The following is a 25,896-nucleotide window of genomic DNA, read 5'->3' as shown; positions in this document are numbered from 1 at the left end:
CTAATTGGACCAGTTTGTCATTGTGTTCCCATTGTTGCAGCAGTGGTTTCGTCGACTCTCTTGTCTCATTCCAGCTGTTGTAGTATAGTTTGCAATTTATTTTGTCTGTTAGTGGTGCATTAATTCATTTTTTTTCAAATCCCATTGTGAGATCATCTCATGAAATTCATCTTGATTATAACATATCTTTGACACTTTTGAGGCCTTCTTTAACAATCTGAATAAATTCCTGGCATTCACTAGTGGGTTTACTGCTTCGTTTTCTATTCGCTGATAAGTACTATGACATCACTGGCAGAAAGCAACATTTTATATATTTATTTTTGATTATTAAATTGGTTTATTCAAACTGCATGACAATTTTGTTTTGTTCCATCTGTCAAATCAATAGTGACAAGCTATGTGTCCTTAGTGACCTCAGTAAATATATCATGAAATTTTTCCTAACAGTAATTGGTGGCACACCAAGTTCAATGAATGTTTGCAAGACCATAAAATATCATCAACATAATACAGATGTCACAGATCACTAGTGGCACATTTGCATATCATTGATTAATTTAGATCAAATTGGTAGTGTTGTAGTGACCTTATGAAATATTATTGAGGAATTAATTTGATTTTCACATCATCACACATGACAAGATTATATTTGCTTGAATCCAAACGATCAATGTTACTTGCATCATCAATTGTGGAAAAGAAATGTATGGCAGTGGCATTACCACTCAACAACATGTTGACAGTTGCCTTGTTACTCAATGCTTTCTTTAAATCCTTGAGATCATCATAATATGGTTGTTCATCAACCGGTGGACATACAAAGAGTCCCATGTTAACCATCTTAAAATCATAAATAGTAGCAATTGAGTTTGTCCTGATCCAGCAGGACCAATGATCAATATGTTAACTGAGTTTGGAAATACAGAGCTGGTTTCATTTAAACTATGTTTGGGTGGTTTAGGGGCCGCTTGTGTTTACTGTCCTTTTTGTGACACCATTAAATACATGTACCACAATTGTTGTATCATACAAAAGATTGTGTGCAATGACACATAAAAAAAATTGAACACAAAATCCAACTTGAGTTCAAACAAATGATCAAAATGGAATCAATGGAATATTTATTCTATGTGAATAAAAAAAAATAGTTAATTTTTGTGGTGGGCCTGGAGTCTCACTTCCAAGTCTTTGGGTGGAACTAAAAACATTGGTTTAAAAACATTGTTGGCAGTGATGTTGCTGATGCATTAACAAAATTACCAGAAACAAAATGGAGTTAAACATATTCCAGGATACAATTACTGTGGACTTGGTGCATGGATTGATATATGACTTGATTCTAACAACCAACCAAAGTCTGGTAAGCACCTATTATTTGTTTTGATGCCACATGTTACTGACATGGCCTTGTTCATAAAACATCAAACAATATCCATGTACATCAAGTCATGCAGATATAGATCTCATTCATTACCTGAGTGTATGTAATCCAACACAAAAACCACATCTAAATGGATCATCAAAGGTCAAAATTGCACTTGGTGGAAAAAGTCTTGGAGGTAAGCTATATTGAGATAATGGTTTTTGAGCAGATTTTATCTCAAGTATATTACAGTCCTCATAGATATTGAAGAGGTGTAGCGGCGGAAATAGCAGGTGGAAATGGCAAATGCTGCAAAGGTGACACATGGTGCTGCTCGAGAAAAGCAGGCTAAACAAGTTTTGTGGCAAGTTTATCAACCTTTGCCAAGAAATATTTCACATGGTTGGTTTGATATCCAAACACCTAATGAGGTTCATATGGGTAATCTCTTATTTCTTCCTCATGATCATGTATGTGATTGACAAGGTCATGTTGACTATTCAATTACGTGTTAACCATTCTTGAGCTTCCTGGCAAAATCCAAGCACTCGATGGATTTTATTTGCATGCTTTCCTAACTGTAAATGCAAATTTAATTTGTGCACCAAAACTGTTTTTGGTCCTGAGATTTGGAAAAAGCTTGGTACATTTAGTAATTTTACATCCTGATTCATCTACTATTGCACACTGACAAGGTATAACTACTCATCAGGCACTGACTACACTTCTGGATAATGGTAATGAGTATGGTAAATTTCTTCAGGGTATTCTAAATCAACTTCAAAAAAGTATCCATTTCTGCTTTTGCTGTTGTTTTCATGTTGTATTTTTGTATGTCAATGTGTTTGGGGTCAATCAATGAAAACCCACCAACAGGTAATCACTGAATTATTGCCCAACAGTACAGATTACATTGGTCTACAATATGTTAGAAATTGTCTGCTTCAGAGATAAAATGTGCTATTTATTATGGTTTTTGATGTGTTGAATTCAGATATGACAATTAAAACTACTGATTTGCTACTGTTTCCAAGATATTTAAGTTTTTACATTTATATATTGTGTAGATAGTAGAGTTTTAATCATAAATTGTAAACCTAGGTCTTTTCATGTGTTTATGGTTGCTTTCATGGCCATAGAGAACAATCATGGGCCTTGTGGTAAGAAACATCCAGGCTTTTCCTAGTTATTACTCAAACAGTATTACTCCCCAGTTGCCTCCACTCTTATCAACCGTTGTTGCCCTACATGAAATTTTACATGTCCTGTTTATGTAACACTTGAAAAAAACATCAAAAGGGTTATACAAATACAATTTATTATGAAACAAAAGGCAAAATAAATTATGGATATGTAAATACATTATTTAGTCTGTATTCAGTGTCTACTTGGCACTTCTTGGCTTGTTTATTGTATTCATTAAATGGAGCATCTCTTGTCACTGTCCAGCAATAGTCTGCAAGCATTGATGGGCTCCGTTTACCCTGATAGCATTTCTCAATTATTGCAATGTCCTGATGAAATTGATTGCCTTGACAATGTTCTTCATCAGCTTGATGTGCAAGTTTGGTAACATAATCTTACTTGATTCAACAAGTGGTGGATGCTGAATACTTTTCCTCCCAAGCTACAATGTCTGTTTGAGTGGCCACTCTCTCTTGATGTAGTGGGAAATTTTCTTGCATGACAATAGCACTCCCTGAAAAAACATCAGTACTTTGCAGACCAAGTAAGAGAGCAAGAACCTTCAAATTGCCACAAAGCTGCCACTGATGTTGGTTATAGTTTATGCACCTCAAAAGTTGTTCCATGTTTTCATTAGTTTCCTTTATAGATTTCAGTCACATGGACTGCATGACCATCTGGAATTGATGGTAAAACATTGCCATTATGCAGCAAAACAGGTTTAAGACTCATCTTTGATGAATCAATGAACAGTCTCTACTCATCTGGATCATGAATGATGTTTAGGGCTGCCACCACACCATGGATGTTGTTGAAGGCTACAAGATCACCTTCAACTACGAAGAATGGGACAAGATCCTTCTGACTGTCACAGAACTTCCCCTAACATCACCTGCCAGGAGATTCCACTGCTGTAGTCTGTAGCCCAGCAGCTCTGCGTTACTCTTGGATAGTTCCAAATCCCTGAAAAGGTCATTCAGTTCACCTTGTGTTATGAGTGGTAGTTCAGAGGAGGAGGATGGGCTAAAAATAGGTGACATTGATGGTTCAGGACTAGCAGTTTCATTTTCTTCCTCATCTGATGCAAGTGAGAATGATTCTGGTGCATCAGAAACTGGCAGTCCTTCTCCATGGGGTATTGGGTGTATAGCTGATGGAATGTTTGGATAATGCAAAGTCCACCATTCCCAACTCAAGGCACCATGGAGAAGTAACAATTGCTGATATGATCTGTTGGCTCTCTCCAAATCATTGGCACTGCAAAAGGCATATATTTCTGTTTCCTGTTCAGCCACTGGTAAAGATTTGTTGCACAAGTGTTGCAGCATATGTGCGGGGCCTACCTTTTGTCCTGGTCTCCAATTTTGCAGCCAAAGTAAAGGTGATAGACATTCTTAACCATAGTGGTTATACATTTGTGATGCAAAAGTCATTTCACCACAAACATAGCAGAAGTCATCTGCCTTATTCACACAAGTATTAGGCATCTCTTGCTTACTTTGGCTAAACAGAAATGTTTATCTTTGCAAAATCAAGCACTGAAAAATAAGAGAGCATGACACTGTAATATTTCTAGAGCTGATATAGGGCAATTTGTTCAGCAGAGTGATGTAAGCTTAGTTATGATTGCATTATTCATGACTTTTAGGAATAACATGATGCAATTCATATCATGTATAATGCAATACCATCTTCAGATTGCATCATTCACTGTGTTACCTAAAAAGCAAGTACTGTTTAAAACCAGTCATTTATTCATGGATCCAGTCAAAGATATATTTTAGTCATTTCTGTTTTAAATTGAGATCATCTCCCTTTATAACTCACTTAATCTCGAGCATTTCCAAGTTAAGGATTGTATATATTGACCCAGCATCATATCTTTAAAACTGAAGCCAATCAACAATTGTAAGCAACATTTTTCATTCTCAGTGACAAAGAATTAGTAAAGTTTATTTAGCAAGCATTTTGGCTGTAGACCAATAAGTATGAGAGACCAGATATATGATGTAACTGTTTGGGACAAAGGGATAATTCCTGTATATGTTTGGGTTGTTTGCACATGCATGTTGATCACTTACTATTGATATTCCACCACAAAGTGAGCTCTCCATAAACAGATTCTCAGTATCAGTCAACAATTCCAAATCTATTTGTTATAGCAGTGCATTGCAAACCATTCCCAGTAATTTAAATTGTGCATGGGATCAAGCTAAAATACATCCAGAGCATTAGCACAATATTTTTCAAATACATCATCAAGTAATAACACATTGGTGCACTAATGCAGATCATGATAGTCACCTGTTTTCCAAACAAAGGTGGACCAAACCCAATGCTTGCCGATTCAAAACTTTGCCTACTAGTGATTTTGAAGTTTTCTGGCGCTAGATATTTGGAATAACACTTATTGGCACCTCTGATGCTCATGCGACTGTTTGAGTTATTAAATAACCATGATACCCAAGCAGGTTATGAAACACTACCGGACTTTTTACTTGGTTTAATTTATAATTATAAAGTGCATGAGCTGTGTTCAGCTCCTGTAAACACATCAGTGTTATGACAGTGATTACAAACTTGAGAAGCTTTGCTTCCACTTTCAGTTCCACCAAAAGGACCATCACAGATCCAATCAGAATAGTCACGAATAGTTTCGCTGGTTACAATCATATCAGTGAGAAAAAAAGAGATGTTGTTGAATAAATTTTGCTGTAATTTTGAGCCATTTAAGAAACACCTCCACTGAGTCCTTACCATGATATAATATTGGCTCAGTTTGCCCATCACATCTGGCAACAGTGTAACAAAATCGGCATGGAACATGTTTAGTAATTTGGAGGTTCTAGTCATTCACATCAATATTAAGGTATTTGACACAATCACAAATGATACATAGTACTTTCATTTTTCATTGCACTGCTGTAAATTTCTAAATGTTTTCACCAGTTTCAAGCATAATCATATGCTGTAGTTTTTCTCTAATTCTACCATAATAAAAGTTATGTTTGTGAAGCAGTTGTTGGGTATTAAATACATGTAAACAACGTTTGCATGGAAATGTTTTGCCCTTTCACTTACTATAGTGGTATACCAATAGTAATAAAATGTTTTATGCACATATAATGACATCTCAACTCTGAATCCTGTAATAATAACAAATCAATATTAAGCCCCCAGCATGCATGTGGGAAAATTTAATCAGTTGCAGCCCGTATTCCTAATAAATACAAATAGCAGCGATATCAGGGTTTAGTTGTTTAAACTTGCCAGTATCAGTAATCTGCACAGGAAATTCCATTTTATCAAAATTCAGTTCACCCAAGTATTACTGGTATTTTCTAAGTAGATCATTATTATCTCTCACTAGGTGTAATGCAGACAAAATTTGTTGTGTCAGAAATTTTTTGATGGTGTGCACAATAATTCACATGGTGGGCACAATAATCCACATGGTGGGCAAAGTTAATTTCATGATTTAACTTTGATGGCATATTTAAAACATGTTTTAGCACCTGTACCAATGCATAACACCTGCAAATGTGATATACAGTATTCATAATGGCCTGTTCTGCAACATAGTTCATATGATCCAAGACATACAATTTTACACTAATTACATCCTAATGCCACTGAACTTCCTATGTATATTTACAGATTAAATTTATCAAATAGAACATAATCCATGTTTTGATCAAAATAATCATATTGTTTTTAGATTATAACATCTGCTGGAGATATAAAGGTTCTTATAACTACTGGTATTTAATTGTATGGACGTTTGCTGTAAATGATTTTTGACCTTTAAAAATAAGTGCAAATATGAGGAATCGTGGCCCATCACAACGTATTAGCCATGCATCATTGATGAAAGATCCATGTGAAATATTTTTGATATTTATATATAATGCTGTTTAATTCAGTATTTAGCCAAATCACTGCATAAAAATCATATTCCTTGTATTAAGAATTCATTCACCAATGGGTAAATGTTCACCACTTGTAAGAAGAAATGTGATGACCTCAAAGGATCCCTTAAACTCACATGTCTCATTCCCTCCCTCATTTTATCATTCTCTTTATCTTTAGCCACTATTTCATAAGTACTAACAATTGTCTTTGGTAATTCCATATTAATACTAAAAACATTTCTCTAATTGATGTACCCTTGGTGATCTTCTGTACTCAAGCTACCATATTCACATTTCTCTAATTGATGTACCCTTGGTGATCTTTTGTACTCAAGCTACCATATTCACATTTCTCTAATTGATGTACCCTTGGTGATCTTCTGTTCTCAAGCTACCATATTCACATTTCTCTAATTGATGTACCCTTGGTGATCTTCTGTACTCAAGCTACCATATTCACATTTCTCTAATTGATATACCCTTGGTGATCTTCTGTACTCAAGCTACCATATTCACATTTCTCTAATTGATGTACCCTTGGTGATCTTCTGTACTCAAGCTACCATATTCACATTTCTCTAATTGATATACCCTTGGTGATCTTCTGTACTCAAGCTACCATATTCACATTTCTCTAATTGATGTACCCTTGGTGATCTTCTGTACTCAAGCTACCATATTCACATTTCTCTAATTGATATACCCTTGGTGATCTTCTGTACTCAAGCTACCATATTCACATTTCTCTAATTGATGTACCCTTGGTGATCTTCTGTACTCAAGCTACCATATTCACATTTCTCTAATTGATATACCCTTGGTGATCTTCTGTACTCAAGCTACCATATTCACATTTCTCTAATTGATGTACCCTTGGTGATCTTCTGTACTCAAGCTACCATATTCACATTTCTCTAATTGATATACCCTTGGTGATCTTCTGTACTCAAGCTACCATATTCACATTTCTCTAATTGATGTACCCTTGGTGATCTTCTGTACTCAAGCTACCATATTCACATTTCTCTAATTGATATACCCTTGGTGATCTTCTGTACTCAAGCTACCATATTCACATTTCTCTAATTGATGTACCCTTGGTGATCTTCTGTACTCAAGCTACCATATTCACATTTCTCTAATTGATATACCCTTGGTGATCTTCTGTACTCAAGCTACCATATTCACTTGATGTTTCAATATCATTGTCATTCTTGTAATTGCCATCATCATCATCATCTGTACAAGACATGACCTATCATGTTTTTATTTCTCAAAATGTTTACCAAGCTGACACTCTTGATTTTTAAGATAATTCCTAAGTTAATTAATCAATCAATATATACCAGATATATGTTTGAAAATGTTTATATCATTTTTTGTTCCTTTTTGATAAATATGCATGGTTCTTTCAAATGGAACAGTGATTTGACCAGTTTTTGCAATGCTTTGTTACACTCCAATCATCTGGCAGAATAACACCACGACTAATATCTTCATAAATTCTTTCAAAATACTATACACATCTGTCTGTGAATTTTTCACAATTTATATAAACCACAGTACATACATCTAATTCTTTAATATAGCGCATGATTTTAAAAATACAATCTGACAGTATTCTCTACAGTGTGTAGTGGTGATAAAAAGCATTGTTTCTGGATCAGTCAAAAATTGTTGCCATATAGTTCCAATGAATAGTATAGGCCTGACTGAAAACTTTAATAGGCAAATTATAAGTAGTTTCATGATAGTGGTTATTGACTTAAGCATACTATTGATTATTAGCAAGCAGCCGACATCATAAAAACCATCCATGTAAGCTCACTAGTCATCAACTAACTATCTGATTATTTTTCCTTAATACAAAGTAAGTAAACCACTATAATTTGCCTTTGGTTTATTTGCTGCTGTCTGGCAAAAATGTTGTTATTGTTTATTGCTCAATGGTGAATCCACTCATGTGTGATGGTGAAATCACCAATCATCAAATTATGGGGTATAGAAGGTAATCAATATAGACACTCATATTCCCAAATGTCTAGTCCTTGTAATATCTAAAACTAAATATGTATACTTTACAAGTGTTTTCACAATAGTACAGCTTGCATTTTGGAGTGAAAATGAGGTCTCTATCCTTCGTGAAATCATACAAGTTTTTATAGTACTGATGTTATAATATGCTCAATTGATGTTCTTAAGATATTTTCAAGGTTTTCTCTTTAATATCCAACATACTTATGTACATTATTAAAGTACAGTGTCTTGAAGTTTAGAAACAAATTGTAATGCAGCTCACAGAAAAGACAGAGCAATTCACCACATCAAATGAAGTATCCCTTGGCAACAAACATTGGTTGATTATGTATTGAAAATCCCAACTATAAGTTGAATATTTATGGAAACCTGATGATGGGATCATTTTAGTTTTTACTATATGCTTATTCCATGCAATCCACAAATTCATACTATATGTTGAAAGGTAATGAAAAAGACATTATTTTTTGCATTTTGCATAAAAATTGAAAAAAGACACCATCAAATGTCACAAAATTTACTAAAATTACACAGAATAATGTCTCATTTCTTGAAAGGCCAGATACAGTGACAGTATCATATGATATTGATAAGACGATAGGTATGCCATCTTATTAAACACCATCTGGAGTGGTAAGCTCAGCTAGATGATGACAAACATTAACCTAAATACAACTCTGACATGGCTATACAATCAAAATGAGAACACTCATAAAGTAATGTTAGGTTTGTTTGTGCTGAATACACTAAGTAAGACATATTGGTTTATTCATTATTTGTAGCACAAATACATAGAATTATGCCTAATATTAACAGTGAAATTTTACACAGAGTGTGATTAAAGTAAATGAGAAGGCTGTTCTGAATGAGCAGGTTTTTGTAACATCATGAGCTCTTTTATTTCACAAAGACTATCTCATTTGATACAATGAATGACTCAGTTTTTAACAGAAAACCCAAGTTACTGTGCTTATTTAATCTCCATGAGTGTGTCAAATATTTTAATGATATGCTCTTCAATGATACCTTCAAAACATTATTTTTGCAACACAATCTAGTCAGAACAAAGAATAAATTCCTAATCTTTATAACTGTCTGAAGGATAAACTTGGGATCATGTTAAAATACTCGAGTGTAAAACTGTCCAATATATTTAGTTAATTATGTTTCTATTTTTATATCCATTTTTGTGTCCTGAAGCTTAATATTATTCTGTATGCCCATCTATATTTGAAGTCTTTATCATTGTTCTCTGATTTTCTTGCTTGTGTGAAACAGTGCAACATCATATGTTTGGAAATCTTTAGGAACTTATTCAAACTTCTTTGAAAGAATCAAGAAAGAGAAAAGCTTTTAAAAATGATGAAGGTAAATTTGGGATAAAATCAATTAACCTTATCTGCATCTTTTGCCTGAATCTGAATTACAAAGGAACCTTTTGGAGCATTCTCTTGTATCATGGCATGATATTCTGTCTCTGACATCACTGGGGGATTGTCATCCACATCATTGATTCTTACTTCCACTGTGGCAAAGGTAAATCTGTTGATTGGGTTGTCCTCTTGATATGCCTAAAATGCATGAAGATACATTAATAATAATAATAATAATAATAATAATAATAATAAATGTTCAGAAAATAACAAATCAAATAATTTAATGTTTAATAATAATAATAATAATAATAATAATAATAACAAGAGAAGAAGCCAAAACAATTTGTTAACCTGATGCATATATGACTCAAATGAATTAATGGGTAAATAATACTTCCATCAGTCTGTAAATTATTGCATATAACATCCACTGACTATTCAGACCTAAGTGTGATCTTTTTTTTCAAATTCAATTACACATACCCATACATTAAGTTTGAAAGGGCTTTCTAAGCTAATGGGTGTCTAGTTATTATCCACACTGACATTTACACGTCCATACTTTTGTAACTTGACTATCTCTCTATTAACAGTCCTGAATCCTCAATGTATACCCAGATTCCTCTCTTATTGAAATGTCATTTTTAAAACAATCAGCTTAAAATTTCTAAGAATATCTTAGAATACTTCACAGTAAGCATAACTTTCTCTGCTCTGCTACATGCAAGCAATTAAGGCATGTTCAGTTCTTATGATATCTGAGTGACTCTGAAAACCTTGATGTTCATAAAATATTAGAAAGTATCAATGAGGAAGATAACAAGATATATAAATCTACTGCCCCACCTGCAAAGAATATCATGGTAGTCTCATTGTAGTTTTAGTATAAGTATGTCAATGTATTACTGAAGTATGTTAATGTATCACTGAAGCATGTTGATGTAGAAGCATATCAGTGTATTACTGAAGCATTTCAATGTATAAGCATGTCAGTGTATTACTGAAGTATTTCAATGTGTAAGCATGTCCAGGTATTACTGAAGCATGTCAACATGTAAGCATGTCCAGGAATTACTGAAGCATGTCAATGTGTAAGCATGTCAAGTTATTACTATAGCATGTCAATTACTGATGCATGTCAATGTATAATCATGTCCAGGAATTACTGAAGCATTTCGATGAATAAGCATGTCAAAGGTATTTACTGAAGCATTTCGATTTATAAGCATGTCAAGGTATTACTGAAGCATGTCAATGTATAAGTATGTCAAGGTACTACTGATGCATGTCAGTGTATAAGCAAGTCAAGGTATTACAGAAGTATGTCATATATAAGCATGTCAAGGTATTACTGATACATGTCAATTGTATAAGTATGTCAAGGTACTACTGATGCATGTCAGTGTATAAGCATGTCAAGGTATTACAGAAGTATGTCAATATATAAGCATGTCAAGGTATTACTGAAGCATGTCAAGGTAGTACTGAAGTATCAATAAATAAGCATGTCAAGGTATTACTGAAACATGTCAATTACTGATGCATTTCAATGTATAATCATGTCCAGGAATTACTGATGCATTTTGATGTAATAGCATGTCAAGGTATTACTGAAGTATCAATATATAAGCATGTCAAGGTATTACTGAAGGATGTCAATTACTGATGCATGTCAATGTATATGCATGTCAAGGTATTACTGAAAGATGTCAATAACTGATGCATGTCAATGATGAAGTATGTCAAGGTACTACTGAAGCATGACAGTGTTGAAGCATGTCAATGTGTTACTGATGCAAGTAGATTATTATAATAATAATAATAATAATAATATTAATAATGAGGATTTTGTATAGCGCCTTATCTTTAGAAGCTCTAAGCACTTTACAACATTAGACAACACCTATAAGATACAAAACAACAAATAATGATATGATTACAAAAAACAAACACCATGAAATTAGAAAACATGAAAACATGTTGAAAATATTTACGGTAGGAAGCATTATTAGGTCTTTAAGTTTGTTCTTGCAGTCAAAATAGGTGAGTTTTAAGAGCACTCTTTAATGGGATCACTGTCTTTGTGTCTAAGTTGTGTCTATAGTAGTCATCATACTATTCAACTAATAAACATGATTAGTTTACAACTACAATCCGTTAGTGGAACAAGGAGATACAACCACTACAAGAAGTCAATCAAGCTCAGTGACTTTGAACTTTGATATTTTTATCAATATTAGATTTGTGGATCTATAATAAGTGTAGAACAAAGAAAGTAAATATCCAAACTGTTCAACAACTCATACATTTTCTTTTTTAAGTTTACTATAATGGCATGAAAATATAAACAGGTTATCTACAGATGCTAAGAAATATGCCAAGCAAATTTGATTTGCATTCTTCAAATATTTTCTGACAAATCGTCCTAACAAGTTGTTTGTCAAAAAAGTCTAAGCACAAAATTTCAAATATGTGTAAAACAAAATGAAAATAAATTGCTATGATGGCCTTAAAATCTAACCAGGCAATCTACTTCTGCATATAATCAAACCATCAAGATTTAATTTGCCAATGTCATGTGATTTTTGCATTATGCTACAAAACTTCTTGGGATAGATAGACATATGAATGGATGTATGAAAAAGATAAATTCAAGATGACCCAGAAGCTAGTAGTGGAGACATTAAAATTAATAATTCGTTCTATGTTCTGTTATAAACTTATATGCATAAAAGGAAATTTCTTTGCCAAAATACTCTTGGATGCAGACCATCTGTTAATGCCAACCCCCCCAACCCCCAATATCAGATGATCATCAGATTGATCCCTGAGTGACTATAACAGTTCTACCCATTAAAGAATATCATGCAATGTGGTATATAACAACAGTATATAACAATGATATATAACAATTAGAAAGCCTAAGGAATGGGAAAGAACCTGTATGAAGACCTACCTTAACAACCAATGTATAGCTGTCAACTTTTTCTCTGTCAAATATCTCATTGGTATACAAGTTTCCACTATTGTTATCAATCCTGAAAAAGCCTGATCCTGCAAGTGTAGAAATAGCCATAAATCTATAGTCAAGTTGTTGTTGTTGTGGGGTTTAATGCCATTTTTCAGCACACAATAGGCTATACATGGCAGCCAGTATTAACGATGGAGGAAGAACCCAGGAAAACCCAGGAGAGAACCACCGTAATAAAGTTGTTATTATTAATATACTCTTTATATTGGATTTATCACAAGAAAATAAAATCTCTTCCAATACTATTGTGAAAACCAATTATTATGTTATATAACTGCATTGTTATTGAAAGCTATATCAGTAGCTACTGAAATACAGTTCTCTTTGGAACTATACAAATAACCTGTGTTATAAGTGAGTGAACCTCTTACTGAGGGATGTTCAATCAAGATTTTGTCATAATAGTGCAGTAAAACACAACAATGAATATTTCATTACATGAAATTATATTATGCTAAATCCTTAGTAGCCAAGAAATATATTAAAGTAACAAAGTAAAATACCAATAATTTAAGTAGCAATATTGAAATTTAAAGAATTTAACAGGATCCATAATTATAATCATGTAATAAGAGTGACAGCAGTATACTGAGGGAATTTATAATTAAAGATTGCAGTCTTCACTAAGTGGGGGAAAGAAAAGAAAATCATGATATTGACTTGGAACAACAAAATTTTAAATTACAGATGGTAAGAAGCCTATTTAAGGAATGGTTTCCTGTAAAATGATTATGATATTTATTTCTATCAGTTAATCAATAAATCAATCAATGAATCATTCATTGACAGATACAACAAAGAATAACAGAGAATGCCTGCAGTATAAATTAAAAACACTGAACACTTTTAAGGAATGGAGATTCACATGGCAGTTCACAAAAGCACAAATTTTATCTTCATTTTTTGCTATAATATTACAATTCTTTTTGCATGAATACTATTTAACTTGTTCAGATAAGAGATTTGTCCAGCCTACACCTATTGGGCAATTTAAGTTAAATGAAAAGTTCAACAATAACATTCAGAAAATGATTGCCAAAAGAAATCAATTACAAGTTTTAAAGTATAATTTAAATATCATAAATCTATGATTGTGAATGCTAAAAATAACACTCAGTTTAGGTATTGTTGATGAATTCCTATTTACCATTTACAGATTCAAGTTGATATCGAATTGTTGCATTAACACCCTTGTCTTCATCAGCTGCATGCACTTTACCGATATACGTGTTTTTTGGTTCCTGAAGAAGAAAAACAAAATGCATATATTTTAGTCTAATATGAATGTGTGGGATAGAAACAAAGAATACTCTTTATTTTCACATTCATCATAATAAGTCGTCACTTGTAAATTCATGTCATATTCTTCCATCAAAAATCATAATCAAACATTTATGTGTATGCAAACACCTTTATTTGCTAGCTAAAATAACTGAGTATTTTCTTTAAAAAAATATAATACTTTCAAGCTGCACTGCATTATTATAGTTCCAACTAAATTATGAACAACTAGATGAAGGTAAGGCATTATGGTACACAGATGATTACCTGAGTTGTAAGGTCTGTTTCCATGTTCTGAGTAACTGTGAAATGTTTTGAACTTTACCACTTTTAGTTACATTTTTAAAACTAAACAAATTAAATCAGTTGTTATAGAGTCATCTTATTAATTCTTTTACAAATTTGTAATTAATTTAGGTATACTTATCAGTTAGAATTAATTACAATGTATACTTTTTGCATCATTTATTTGATTTAGTTATGTGTCACAAATCCATGGTGTAATGACCAAAAATGGGTACATAGATCTCATGAGAAACTTACCCCCTCATTCACAGCCATGTAATAAATTTCACTGTCAAAAGCTGGAGGTTTATTGTCAACATCCATCACATTTATTGTGAGATCAAGGGTTACATTGTCAAAGTCTCCATCCTAGGAATAAACAAATGAGAATGTTTCTTTTGTTATCAGTTTACTCCTCCCTGACTGCCGATATGATAGTAACACTAAAATCATGTGAAAGTAAAAGACAACAATAAACATTGTGAAGTTTACTTGAGCGGAATTACAAGTACAAAACACGCATTTTATAATTGTAAAATTTTCATTTTATAAACTATTTCTTTGTTATTAGCAATTTCATATGCATATAACATAACTGATTGCCTGCACTGAAGTAACAGGTTATAACAGATTTAGTCTTTTGTCAGCAAATGTGTTCATGAATAGATGTTTTGGCAAAGGCCAGCACTACAGTCCCATACTTGTGATAATGCAGTTTTAATTTAGGGTGACAGTCATTCACATCTTGTCCTTGTGCTGTTAAATCTACTTAGTGACATTTTTGTGGGTTGTTTTTATTTAAATGTAAACAGTTTAACAACATCTTAATTCCAGTAATAGCAACATAGAAATATACTGGTAAGTTGGCTCTGGTCATTAAAAATTTGGAGAAAACTGAATTTTTAATAAAGGAACAATAAAAGAATATGTGCATCTTTCTATCTTTCTTTCCATCTCAAGATATATATATATATATATATATATATATATATATATATATATATATATATATATATATATATATATATATATATATAGAGAGAGAGAGAGAGAGAGAGAGAGAGAGAGAGCATAGGTATGACACTTATTGAGTTAATCCAGGTTTTATGGATATAATATGCATATATGTGGGTTATAAACTATAGGAATTTCAAAAAGTTCAAATCACAGCTGCTTGGATCATTCTTTGAGTGCAAAGAACTAAGCACACCTCCCTCTTGCTCTGTAATCTTAACTGGCTCCAGTCCTATATACCTACCTATCTGACTTCACCCATGTGTAGATCCCATCTAGAAACTTATGCTCTTTTCTTACACTCACTGTTCCCACTGTGAAAATGAAGTCATATGGACAACAATCTTTTGCTTACCAGGGCCCAGCTACATTAAATGAATTGCCTATTCATCTTAGACACAAGAACACTGTGATTTCATTCAAGAGTGCTCTTACAACCCACATATTTCAACTACAAGAAAAGACTTGAGGACTTAATAATGTTTACTACATTAATTATTGTCAGCATGTTTATGTTTTGTAATTTCATAGTGTTAGTTTTTGTAATCTTCTTGTATATGTATATGTTTTTATATGTTATCTAGTATTGTACAAGCATATAGGGCTTCTAAAGATTAGGTGCTGTACTAAGTCATTATTATTATTATTATAAGGTATGATACAGGGTTCTGTAACAGAGAGAAGAAAAATGTTAGATTATTAGTGTAGTGTTGTCAGTATTTCAGTCATGTACTAAGTTCACTATGATATTTATCTTGTGTATGTACTGTGCTCCTTGGCACTTTTCATGAACTTCAGTATTATAATAATTATTATTTCTTTTTCAGCATTCCACTACAACATTCTTGCATCACATTTCTTGTATTATCTTCTACACATGTATCAGGATATCATTTTTGAGTATATATTTTACTAACTGTTGTATGAAGACCTTGCTTTTCAGAAAATGCGCTTACCATTGTTTGTTTTTAGCATGAAATTATGTCTAAGTTAAGTCAAATAAATTTAGTTTTCTATACAGATACCTTGAATTTGCCTTAAAAATTTTTTGGATAGACTTTTGCTATTCTGACCCTAACACAAAATAGACATATAGATTACACATTTATTATTTACTCTTTTGTCATTCAATAATGCAGATGATTCAGGTCTTTCCCCTGGCTCTTATGTTACATCTAGTTTTGTTTTAATATGTTGTTTCTTCCTCTGAAAGGGAGCTTGATTGATGCCAATCAGCATTCAGTGGAAAGAATCTGAGTATTATCCTCTTTAAAGAGGTTATGTCAACTCATCACTTCTCCTCTTTGTTGGTGTATTGATCATCATAATGAATTTATCATCATCATCATCAGCAGCAGCAGCAGCGTCAACAAAAAAAGTGTCAAAATCATTATGGTTATGAATTTTATGCATACAACCACCACCATCAGTAGATGATTCATTCCTTGAGTGAGATGGAATTCACATTTTCTAGACAATACTTACAATACTTATGAGTAATAATGTCTGCTAGTGTATATTCTAGTGTAAGGAAAGTTAGTTTTATTTCTCAAGCACTGAAAAGCAAGAATTTTAATTAAATAACTCCATTTTAAAACAATATTATTATACTAATGATAATAATAATAATAATAATAATAATAAAAACATTATTAAGGTAACTCAGTTAGTTATAGAACTAATCTATCCTGAGGCCTTCTATCTGTTATGTACAATATATATAGTATATACAACATGATGTGAAGAGACCCTCTTGACACTAAATGATTAAGTAATTTTAAAATTCAAAGTATCAAGCTTGGAACACATGCACAGGAATCAGTGAAAACATAAACATATATAAAACATAAAATATAATCCTGCATTGAAAAATTCAGATATGAAAATGATGCAAAATTACAGAAAAGCAGTCGGTAAATTTTGTACTAGAACTGTTTAATTTTCTAAAGATTTCATCCATTTAAGATATCGACACTGTAAATAATTTTAAAAGTAGTTTTAACATGATTATGTATTATTTGCAGAAAAATAGCTATTGATCTCATCATGCTTACTCAAGTTCACCTATAGCATAACAAAACTGTATATTGATACCATCATAATAATAAGCTGCATTAGAAATCAGAATATTTTCTTTTCTAAAAATGAGGCATGTAATAGCTCTTATGTCACTTTTTGTCCAATTTTTTATCTCCACAACATAACAACATACATTGAAAGTTTATATGTGATCTGATAAATAGGCATTGGCAGATATGTTAACTTCAAAAGACTATTTCTACATAAAATAAAAATACTTTTTCAAAATTCCAGCAGTATTTGTACGATTTATTCTTACCTCTATCTGCAGTTCCAAAGTATACTTTTTAATAGCATCGTAGTCTAATTTGCTGTTGAGTTTTAAAGTAAACACGTTATTGTTTATGTTTATTTCAAACAAACCATCATCTGGGGACTGAAAAGTAGAATAAAGACCAGAATAAACATTGACATATACAAGTAGACAAATATTCAGGTCAATAGCTACCAAATATATTCCATATAAGAAACAAATAAAAGTAAACAAAAGTCCTTGTAGATATTAACAATGTTTGTTTCTTCACTTCTTTGATTCCTTTAAACTGAGAATTGAAATATCTGAGATATTTTGAAGAACAAAAATGCACCAAATGATATCCATCATTATTTCTCTGTGTTGACATGGTCAATGCTTAAATCCAGTGCATAACTTTCTAACGTCACGAGTTTACAAGTTGAACCTGAGGTCATAGATCTCACCAGCTCAATGAACACAATGTTGAGTAAAACTCATTTCCTTTTTGCTCAATCATTCATTTCACAAGCCATTAGAGAGTAAAAGTCTAAGTCATGATCTTTGACCTTGAACTCAAGGTCACATCATTATGATAATCAAAGTCATCAGAAACATGGCTGAGATACATTTACCACTAAGGGTGGTGGTCATAATCTTAATGCATTTGTTTAATTTCTTCTTTAATCATGCATCCTAAGGTAATGGAAAATCAAACCCAGTAAAGGTATTGTCAAGATATACAAGCAAACCAAGTTTTTATCAAATTTTATTCCTACTTTAAAGTTACAGTGTTCAAAAACATTTATAGTAAAGCTGTCATGATAATCTTAGACCTTGAACCAATCCAAGGTCACATAATGCTGGTTATCACAATTTTCTGAAATGTGATTCAGCAGTACCCATACAGGAAGATCAGTTTAGAGCTATGTGTATTTACAGCTACAACATTTTATGTGTGTGTGTGTGTGTTCATGCATCCAAAGTTTACTGCCCTTTAACTCTGTCTAAACATAATTTTGTTCAGCCACTGATAGTTTAGTTTTTTTATGACAACTATTGCCAATTTCTCCAAAACATCCCTTCTTAATTGAAGGTAAATTTGTATTGTTGCTGATCAGGTGATAATTTTACATATCGAGACAAAGTTTCTAGTTTTCTGTCCATAAAACATGCCAAATACCTATGTCATGTTAAATAAATTAATACGGAGTCCTTTTCTCTTGAATATTACTTGTTATAAGATGGTGTATGAAAACATAATCATAACAAAAGAGAATGAGGTGCAGTTTTACCAGCTTAAATACCATATGCTTTTTTATGTTCATAGCTTGTTTCTAATCAGTGGATGTTGTCATGGAAATCAAGCTTTATTAAAAAAATATAGTAAACACTATCTTGAGAGGCCACTGCTATGTGAAACAACCTGTCTTTCAAGACCAGATTCTCAATGTAATTTATTTATTGACAATATAGTGTTTTGACCTGTGATGAGAGACCATGACTTTTGGTGGAATGGTCTTTCAAGACCGTTACTATTGTAAAACCAAGCATAAGGTTTATTAAAAAAATATAGTAAACACTGTCTTGGGAGACCACTGCTATGAGAAACAACCTGTCTTTTGAGACCAGATTCTCAATGTAATTTATTTATTGACAATACAGTGTTTTGACTTGTGATGAGAGACCATGACTTTTGGTGGAATGGTCTTTCAAGGCCGTTACTATTGTAGAACCAAGCATAAAATAATTTTTCAGTTCATTCTAGTGTTCACATATTCTGAATTTTGTATTTAATTACATTTATGAAAATTATACACTTTCATTTATCAGACTAAAACAAGTCTCTATACTAAAACCAAAGTAAGAAATATATGAGTGTCACAGAAAGTAATTGAACCAGATATGTAATTTACTAAGTTGGTTTCATAGTAATAGAGTCTAAAATGTTAATACAGTTAATAATATCATGCAGTTTGTCATGCAGTTAACACAATACTGTACTCAAGTTCACTAAATGTATTCTTGACTAGTAAGTCTTCATTTGTTAGATGTTAGATGTATTACTAGTTCAATTGTATATATTCTAGTGGATATTACTACTACTTGATGTAGGTGATATTCAATTACCCCTTAGTATCTACTGCAACCATGCTATTGAAAACATTTTATCCTTTCTCTTGGCATGTGATATAGCAAATACTTGTGTTTTCTTCCATTAATCAACGCTGTATCAAATTGAGAGGAATAGTTTTCTCTTCATAGTTCAGGATCTTGATAAATGACCTAGCTTCAGTATAAAATGTACAGTGACTGTCTAGTGAGATAGAAAGACAAACAACAAATGACGCCACATTCAAGAAGATTTTTTACTTCCAGAAGTCATGAAACATCACAGAATGAAAATTTAATCCCCCTCTTTTTGCCATTACAATATGCAGCCAATACTTATAAGAGAAGCTGATACCTTTGCTTTTATTCACAGTGTGATTTAAGTTTTTATATTATATAACCCATTAAACAATATTAGAGAATCCTCCCATCTTCATACGCCACATTACAATAATACTGCATTCATTCTCTGCATTCTATATCTTTTCAGAATGATGCCACCTGCAGTAGGATCTAAAGAGGTAAAATAGGCAGGTGGACAGTATGAGCAGAAGACAGATTTCCTTCCAATACATGTCTCCTGGCCACAAATCATCTCTTAATGTGGAGATATTTAGGTCCATTACAAGAAATGTCACAGAAAACATCAAAACCATTTGCATGACAAATTAGTCAGCATTCTAGCAACCCTAAAACAAATTTATAACACAACTACCAACCAGTCATTGCCTGCTACAGCTTCAACATCACACTCTAGCCTGATGGCTGCTGACATGGCAGTAGAGTTGATGACATCTGCTTTGATGGGGGATATGATAACAGATCATGTTACCCTGTGCACTTTTCTACATATTTCAAGTCAGTCAGCATGCCGATGCCATACCCAATCTAAATTTGTCAGTGCATCCACACTTGTAAAGGCTGATATTCCCACAAATGTGAAACAGCATATTTTGAAAGGGTAATACATTGATTTCTCCCTGCTCCTTCCAAATAGTAAAGAGGAAGCAATTAAAATGAAACTCGAGGTTAACTATATTTCTCCTGAAATTAGATTATTACCTAATCAGAAACAATCACTGCTTTCCCAAAATCTGTGACTTTTGCCTGTGACATTTGAGCTAATACACATCTGCTTGCTGAAACCAAATATCACACCTTTAATGTTCAGTAAATAATTCACAATCCATTCAACACAATTTAAATCAGTCTCCTAGCATTTCATGCATTTCTGTGTAGAGGGGTAGCAATATGCATTGACAGCCAGCTTGAAAGAACCTAAATTTACTTAAGATCCCTAAGATTCTGATTGGTGATATTTGTTTGGAAATAAAGTTTAGGCACAAGATATACAGAACCTGAATGCCCTGTCAAGATGAAACCATGCTAGACTCGACTTCATATAGATGCACTTAAGCTAGGGTTCCTTTGGGACATTCTATCATATTCTTCAGGTACTACACCATCCCAACAGGAATTTGTGAGTTTTCAGGGGACCAATTCATAATTTGTTTTTGTTCATAATTCCGTTATTTGTAATGCAAAATAGATAAAAACAAAAATTTCTTTACTCTAAAATATACAAAAGTTGAATTTCATTGCATGTTTTACTTTCCTATTTGTCAATATGCATTCCTGCACAATATCTTAACATTTCCTTCTCCAATTCTTTGCTTTCATGCATCTCCCATTCATATTGTGTATGTTTCACTGTCAATTTCTAAAATTTAATGATTTGTTGTGCGTTTATTTTTTTTAATTTTTATGCCCAAACTTGTCATTACAATGTATTCATGTATGTTTGTTCATTTAAACTAACAATAGTGTTTATCTCTACCAAATGGGTAATTTCAGTTGCTTACTAGTAATTTATTCATCTCTTCCTTTTTAGCCAGTATTTCTTTATTTACCTATTATTTTTCTTGCATTCTTTTTTATGGTCATTGGTTGTTTTCATACTGGATGTCAAAGTTTGTCTGAACTACAAATTGTAACAGTATTAACTGCGTAAAGTCTGTTATTTATCTAATTTTATATTCATACAGAAATTTTACTATTATACCAGTAACTTCTCAAAATGTGCCTTTTGTATAACTATTTACTTGTCTTTAGTGTCAATGTATTTGTTTACTGAAAGTCACTAAATGACCTTGGAATATGTTATTATTACAACCTTAATTTTTTATTGCTTTCCAGTCAATTATTCTTCTTGCAAGCATGAGCATGTTGCCTTGTTAGCATTTAAGTCCTTCTACCCCCACCATGCTATTTCATTCTTTAATTGAATTATCTGTATTCTGGATCCTTAATTGTCCTTCCTGTTTTACAAATGCATGTACCCATAAATTGTGAATTGTGTATTTAACTACTATTAGCAAAAATGATTGATTCTTATGTTGCAGACTAAAACAAGAGACTATTTAAAAAAAAGAAAGACAATTAAAACAAGAGTGAGTTCCCTAAAAACCCCAACTGATGAATGAGTTCCAAATACTATAATCATGTTAAATTATTTAAAGGTGAATTAAGCATAATTTGTAAGAATTTATTCAAACTATGCAGGTATTGGGTGTGGTTACGCAGAAATGATGATATGCCAAATTGTTATTTGACCATTTACATAAGTTGACATTAAATATCAACATGAGATCTTTCTGAGAACTTTGTGTTAATGATCATGAAAAAATTTGTTGCACTGGCACTTTTCTGTTAGCTTACAAAGAAGATAGTAATTGCCCCAAAAACATGCAAAAAATATTACTTGTATAATCGAATGGCAAGATTACGTTTTTGTGTTTACCTCCAGTTTTAAAACACTTTTGCCTTACAGACATGAATGTGTATGTTGTTGGTTTTGACTTCTAACATATTTATAGGTTTTATCATGCCAAAGAAATGTGAGCTAAATGCCATACCCAACGATTCACCAAAGTTTGTACCAAACCAGCAATTCTAGGATAATGACACCCTGAAATATGAGTAAGAATGCCTTCCTTAAACTATATGTGTATACAGCTTAAGTAATTTGCCCCTTTTAAACCTGATGTAAGTCACTGTGACCAAAATTTTACATTCCAGTGACAACTGGATGTTGTTGCATTTCCTGAACATTGTTGTTGATACAGTCATAGAAACTTTACAGCATATCGTGTGTCCTGTTCAGCATTACACCACGCAATGTTAATGTTTTTTTTCCAGTGGCAACTTTAACATTTTGCAATTTGGTTCATTTCTCAGATATCTGCCTATACAGTTTGCATTTATTGTATTTTTCAGACATTGCTGCCTGCACAGTCATGAAACATCATGGTGGCATGTATTCTGATCATTACTACCCTACCAGCTTAATTGTGGTCACCGTGAGCTAAACTTAACACCCAATGTAATGTTATTCTTGTCTTTAACCCCATCTCACAAACTCTGTTTCCTACACAGTTATTGAAATTAATGTAGAAATGCATTCCAGGGATAAGAATCCTCTCAAATCTAATTTAGGCTGTTATGACCTACATTTTACACCCAAGTGGCAGCATTAAGGACCAGTTCATGACAGTTATAAATAAAATATTGAATCATTCACATTTTTGTAGGATGCTCTTGTCCAGCACCCACCCCATATCATACAATGTGAAACAATGAATAAATGATTACAATATCTACCTGTGAGAAAGCTTGCCGGTAGCTTCTCTTGGGCCGGTGGTTCTTTCCGGGGTTTCCCCGGGTTCTTCCTCCACCATTAATACTGGCCACCATGTATAGCCTATCTTGTGCTGAAAAATTGTGTTAAACCCTATAACAACAACAACAACAACAACAACATCTACCTCCATATCACTGTGTAATATAGATAACATAGTCATCAAACTTGATGTAGTTAGAGCAACAAATGTTATGCTGTGGGCAGAGGTATTTATATTATCTTGACCACTATTTCTTTTATCCATACAATTAAGTGCAGATACATCTTGTCTAAAAATAGACATCTACGTGCAATTTTTTCCTTATGATTTCACATAAACTGAGCCATTAAAATATGATTATGACCAAAATAGTGTAAAAGATCTGAAAACCTGGTACAACTGACACAAGAAGTGGTTTAAATTGCACATACCTTTATCAAGACTTGTCTTGTTGAGGTATCAAATTTCATCATCACATACTTTAAAGTCCCATATACTTCCACCTTTAGGTAGTGTCTGAAGTTAAAAAAAGAATGACGAAACAGCAAAAATACAGCAATAAATGTGAAGAGCTCAAACTAAATAAATGAGAAAAAGAAGATCATCTTAATGAAACTGATTGTAGATACAAAGATCTCAACCAAAAATAATGATTTTTCTCCTATCTCCTCCCCACCATGGGATTAGGGAGATGAAGGGGTGGGAAACATGTGAGAAATCATAGAGCTACACTGCAGTTTTGTGTTTGTCTAATGACAGTTACTCAACAAAAACAAACATCCTACATTTTCTAATTATTTTTGTTACCGGATTTAAAATAAGAATAAATAATACCTCATTTACTGGAATACTCTTTGAAGATGAAATCTTTGTGTTGTCCATATTGCAAAACCATGGCAGGAATTCATTTTTAGGTTCAATCTCGATAGCAAATAAAGTAGACTGAAAGTTGATTGAAAGAAAACTGAACACAAATTAGCATACAACTATGGACACCTATAACAAAGGCATATATATATATATATATATATATATATATATATATATATATATATATATATATATATATATATATATATATATATATATATATATATATATATATAGTTTTGTGACTTTGTATTATCTGTTGGCTTTTCTTAAAGGTCATTTGTTATGCATATTTGTGATTTGTAATTAACCTTAGTCCAAAATCAAGTTCATAGTGTACCTGACCAGTGACAATATAATACACAGCTAAAATTCTCTCTATGAATGTGGACTAAATATTCATATCATTATTAATGTAAATCATGTTTATCTTAATATGAGTCTAGGACATTGGGATTCCCCCATGAAAAACCTGGTCAACCTAATGTTTTACTGTTTTTATATTATAATTTTATTGCAGATTTTATCTTGTTGACAACATAAAATTTTCTTGGCATGAACACTTGACCATCATCCTGGTTCTACTATTGTGTCTTAGTTTTTTATGTCAATATGTTTACTGGAGAAATTACTCATTCTTGCCTTAACACCTTGAAGTTTTACTGGTGTGCTGAGATTTTCATTTTGGTGGAATTATTTATTCAAATTATTATTCACTGAAAATATAAAGTGCTCATCAATAATATTCTTGGACGGAAACATTAATTTGGAATTACAGTGAATTCAGACAAGAATATTTTTAGAATATATTATTGTGAGACATCAAAAAACTGTTAGTACATCATCATATTTCAGGTCATTAACACATTACCACATTCAAGACTATAGGCTAATCAACATATTCAATAATGGAACCTGTTTGGAATACCATTTGAATTCATTTGGAACTTCATACATTTGGACTTGTGATAAAACATTTAGGACAATATGGGATTTAATTCATAATACTGCATGATCTTTATAAATTTTCACTTTGTATTCTAGGGAAATAAATTATTTGTTGAATTTAAAAAAAAAAAACTTATTGGTTTTCATTCCACTGTATAAGCTGGAACAAAGATGGTGTAAATAGCTACAAATGCATCTCTATCCTTCCTTGCCTTTCCAAGTTACTAGAAAAACATGTACGTTTTCTTTCTCAGCTATTTTAGCACTTCTCATCTATTCTTGACTTTTGACAGACTCACTTGTGTGAAACTGCACTTATATTTATTATTGATAAATTGCTGATTTTTGTAAAGATTTTGATATTGTAGAAAATAAAATTTTGCTTCAGAACGGAAAATTTATAAATGCAATGAAAACTACCTAAACTGTACAAAAATATCTTTAAATGGTCAATGTTCTGAAAGTAAAACTATTAAGTGTGGAGTACCA

At 32.3% G+C, this 25,896-nt stretch overlaps 2 protein-coding genes across 2 annotated transcripts in view; both read right to left on the bottom strand.

Annotated features, from left to right (window-relative positions):
- LOC149803181 (cadherin-23-like) overlaps positions 1-24,048 on the bottom strand; it is a 287,768-nt gene extending 263,720 nt beyond the window's left edge. The window contains exons 1-6 of the mRNA XM_089953899.1: positions 24,021-24,048; positions 17,825-17,941; positions 14,731-14,841; positions 14,054-14,147; positions 12,832-12,929; positions 9,894-10,070 (exon numbers count right to left, since the gene is read on the bottom strand). Of these exons, the coding sequence (XP_089810025.1) occupies positions 9,894-10,070; positions 12,832-12,929; positions 14,054-14,147; positions 14,731-14,796 (435 nt within the window). The 5' untranslated portion in view covers positions 14,797-14,841; positions 17,825-17,941; positions 24,021-24,048. The remainder of the gene's footprint in view (positions 1-9,893; positions 10,071-12,831; positions 12,930-14,053; positions 14,148-14,730; positions 14,842-17,824; positions 17,942-24,020) is intronic.
- LOC149803179 (uncharacterized) overlaps positions 24,049-25,896 on the bottom strand; it is a 303,327-nt gene continuing 301,479 nt past the window's right edge. Inside the window, exons 5-6 of the mRNA XM_089953898.1 lie at positions 24,424-24,531; positions 24,049-24,105 (exon numbers count right to left, since the gene is read on the bottom strand). Coding sequence (XP_089810024.1) covers positions 24,049-24,105; positions 24,424-24,531 — 165 coding nt within the window. The remainder of the gene's footprint in view (positions 24,106-24,423; positions 24,532-25,896) is intronic.

The sequence above is a fragment of the Sinohyriopsis cumingii genome, chromosome 3, assembly GCF_028554795.1.
Source record: "Sinohyriopsis cumingii isolate HCF-2022 chromosome 3, ASM2855479v2, whole genome shotgun sequence".
Taxonomy (NCBI): Eukaryota; Metazoa; Mollusca; class Bivalvia; order Unionida; family Unionidae; genus Sinohyriopsis; species Sinohyriopsis cumingii.
Note: the sequence above shows the minus strand (reverse complement) of the source record. Positions and strands in the feature narration are given on the sequence as shown.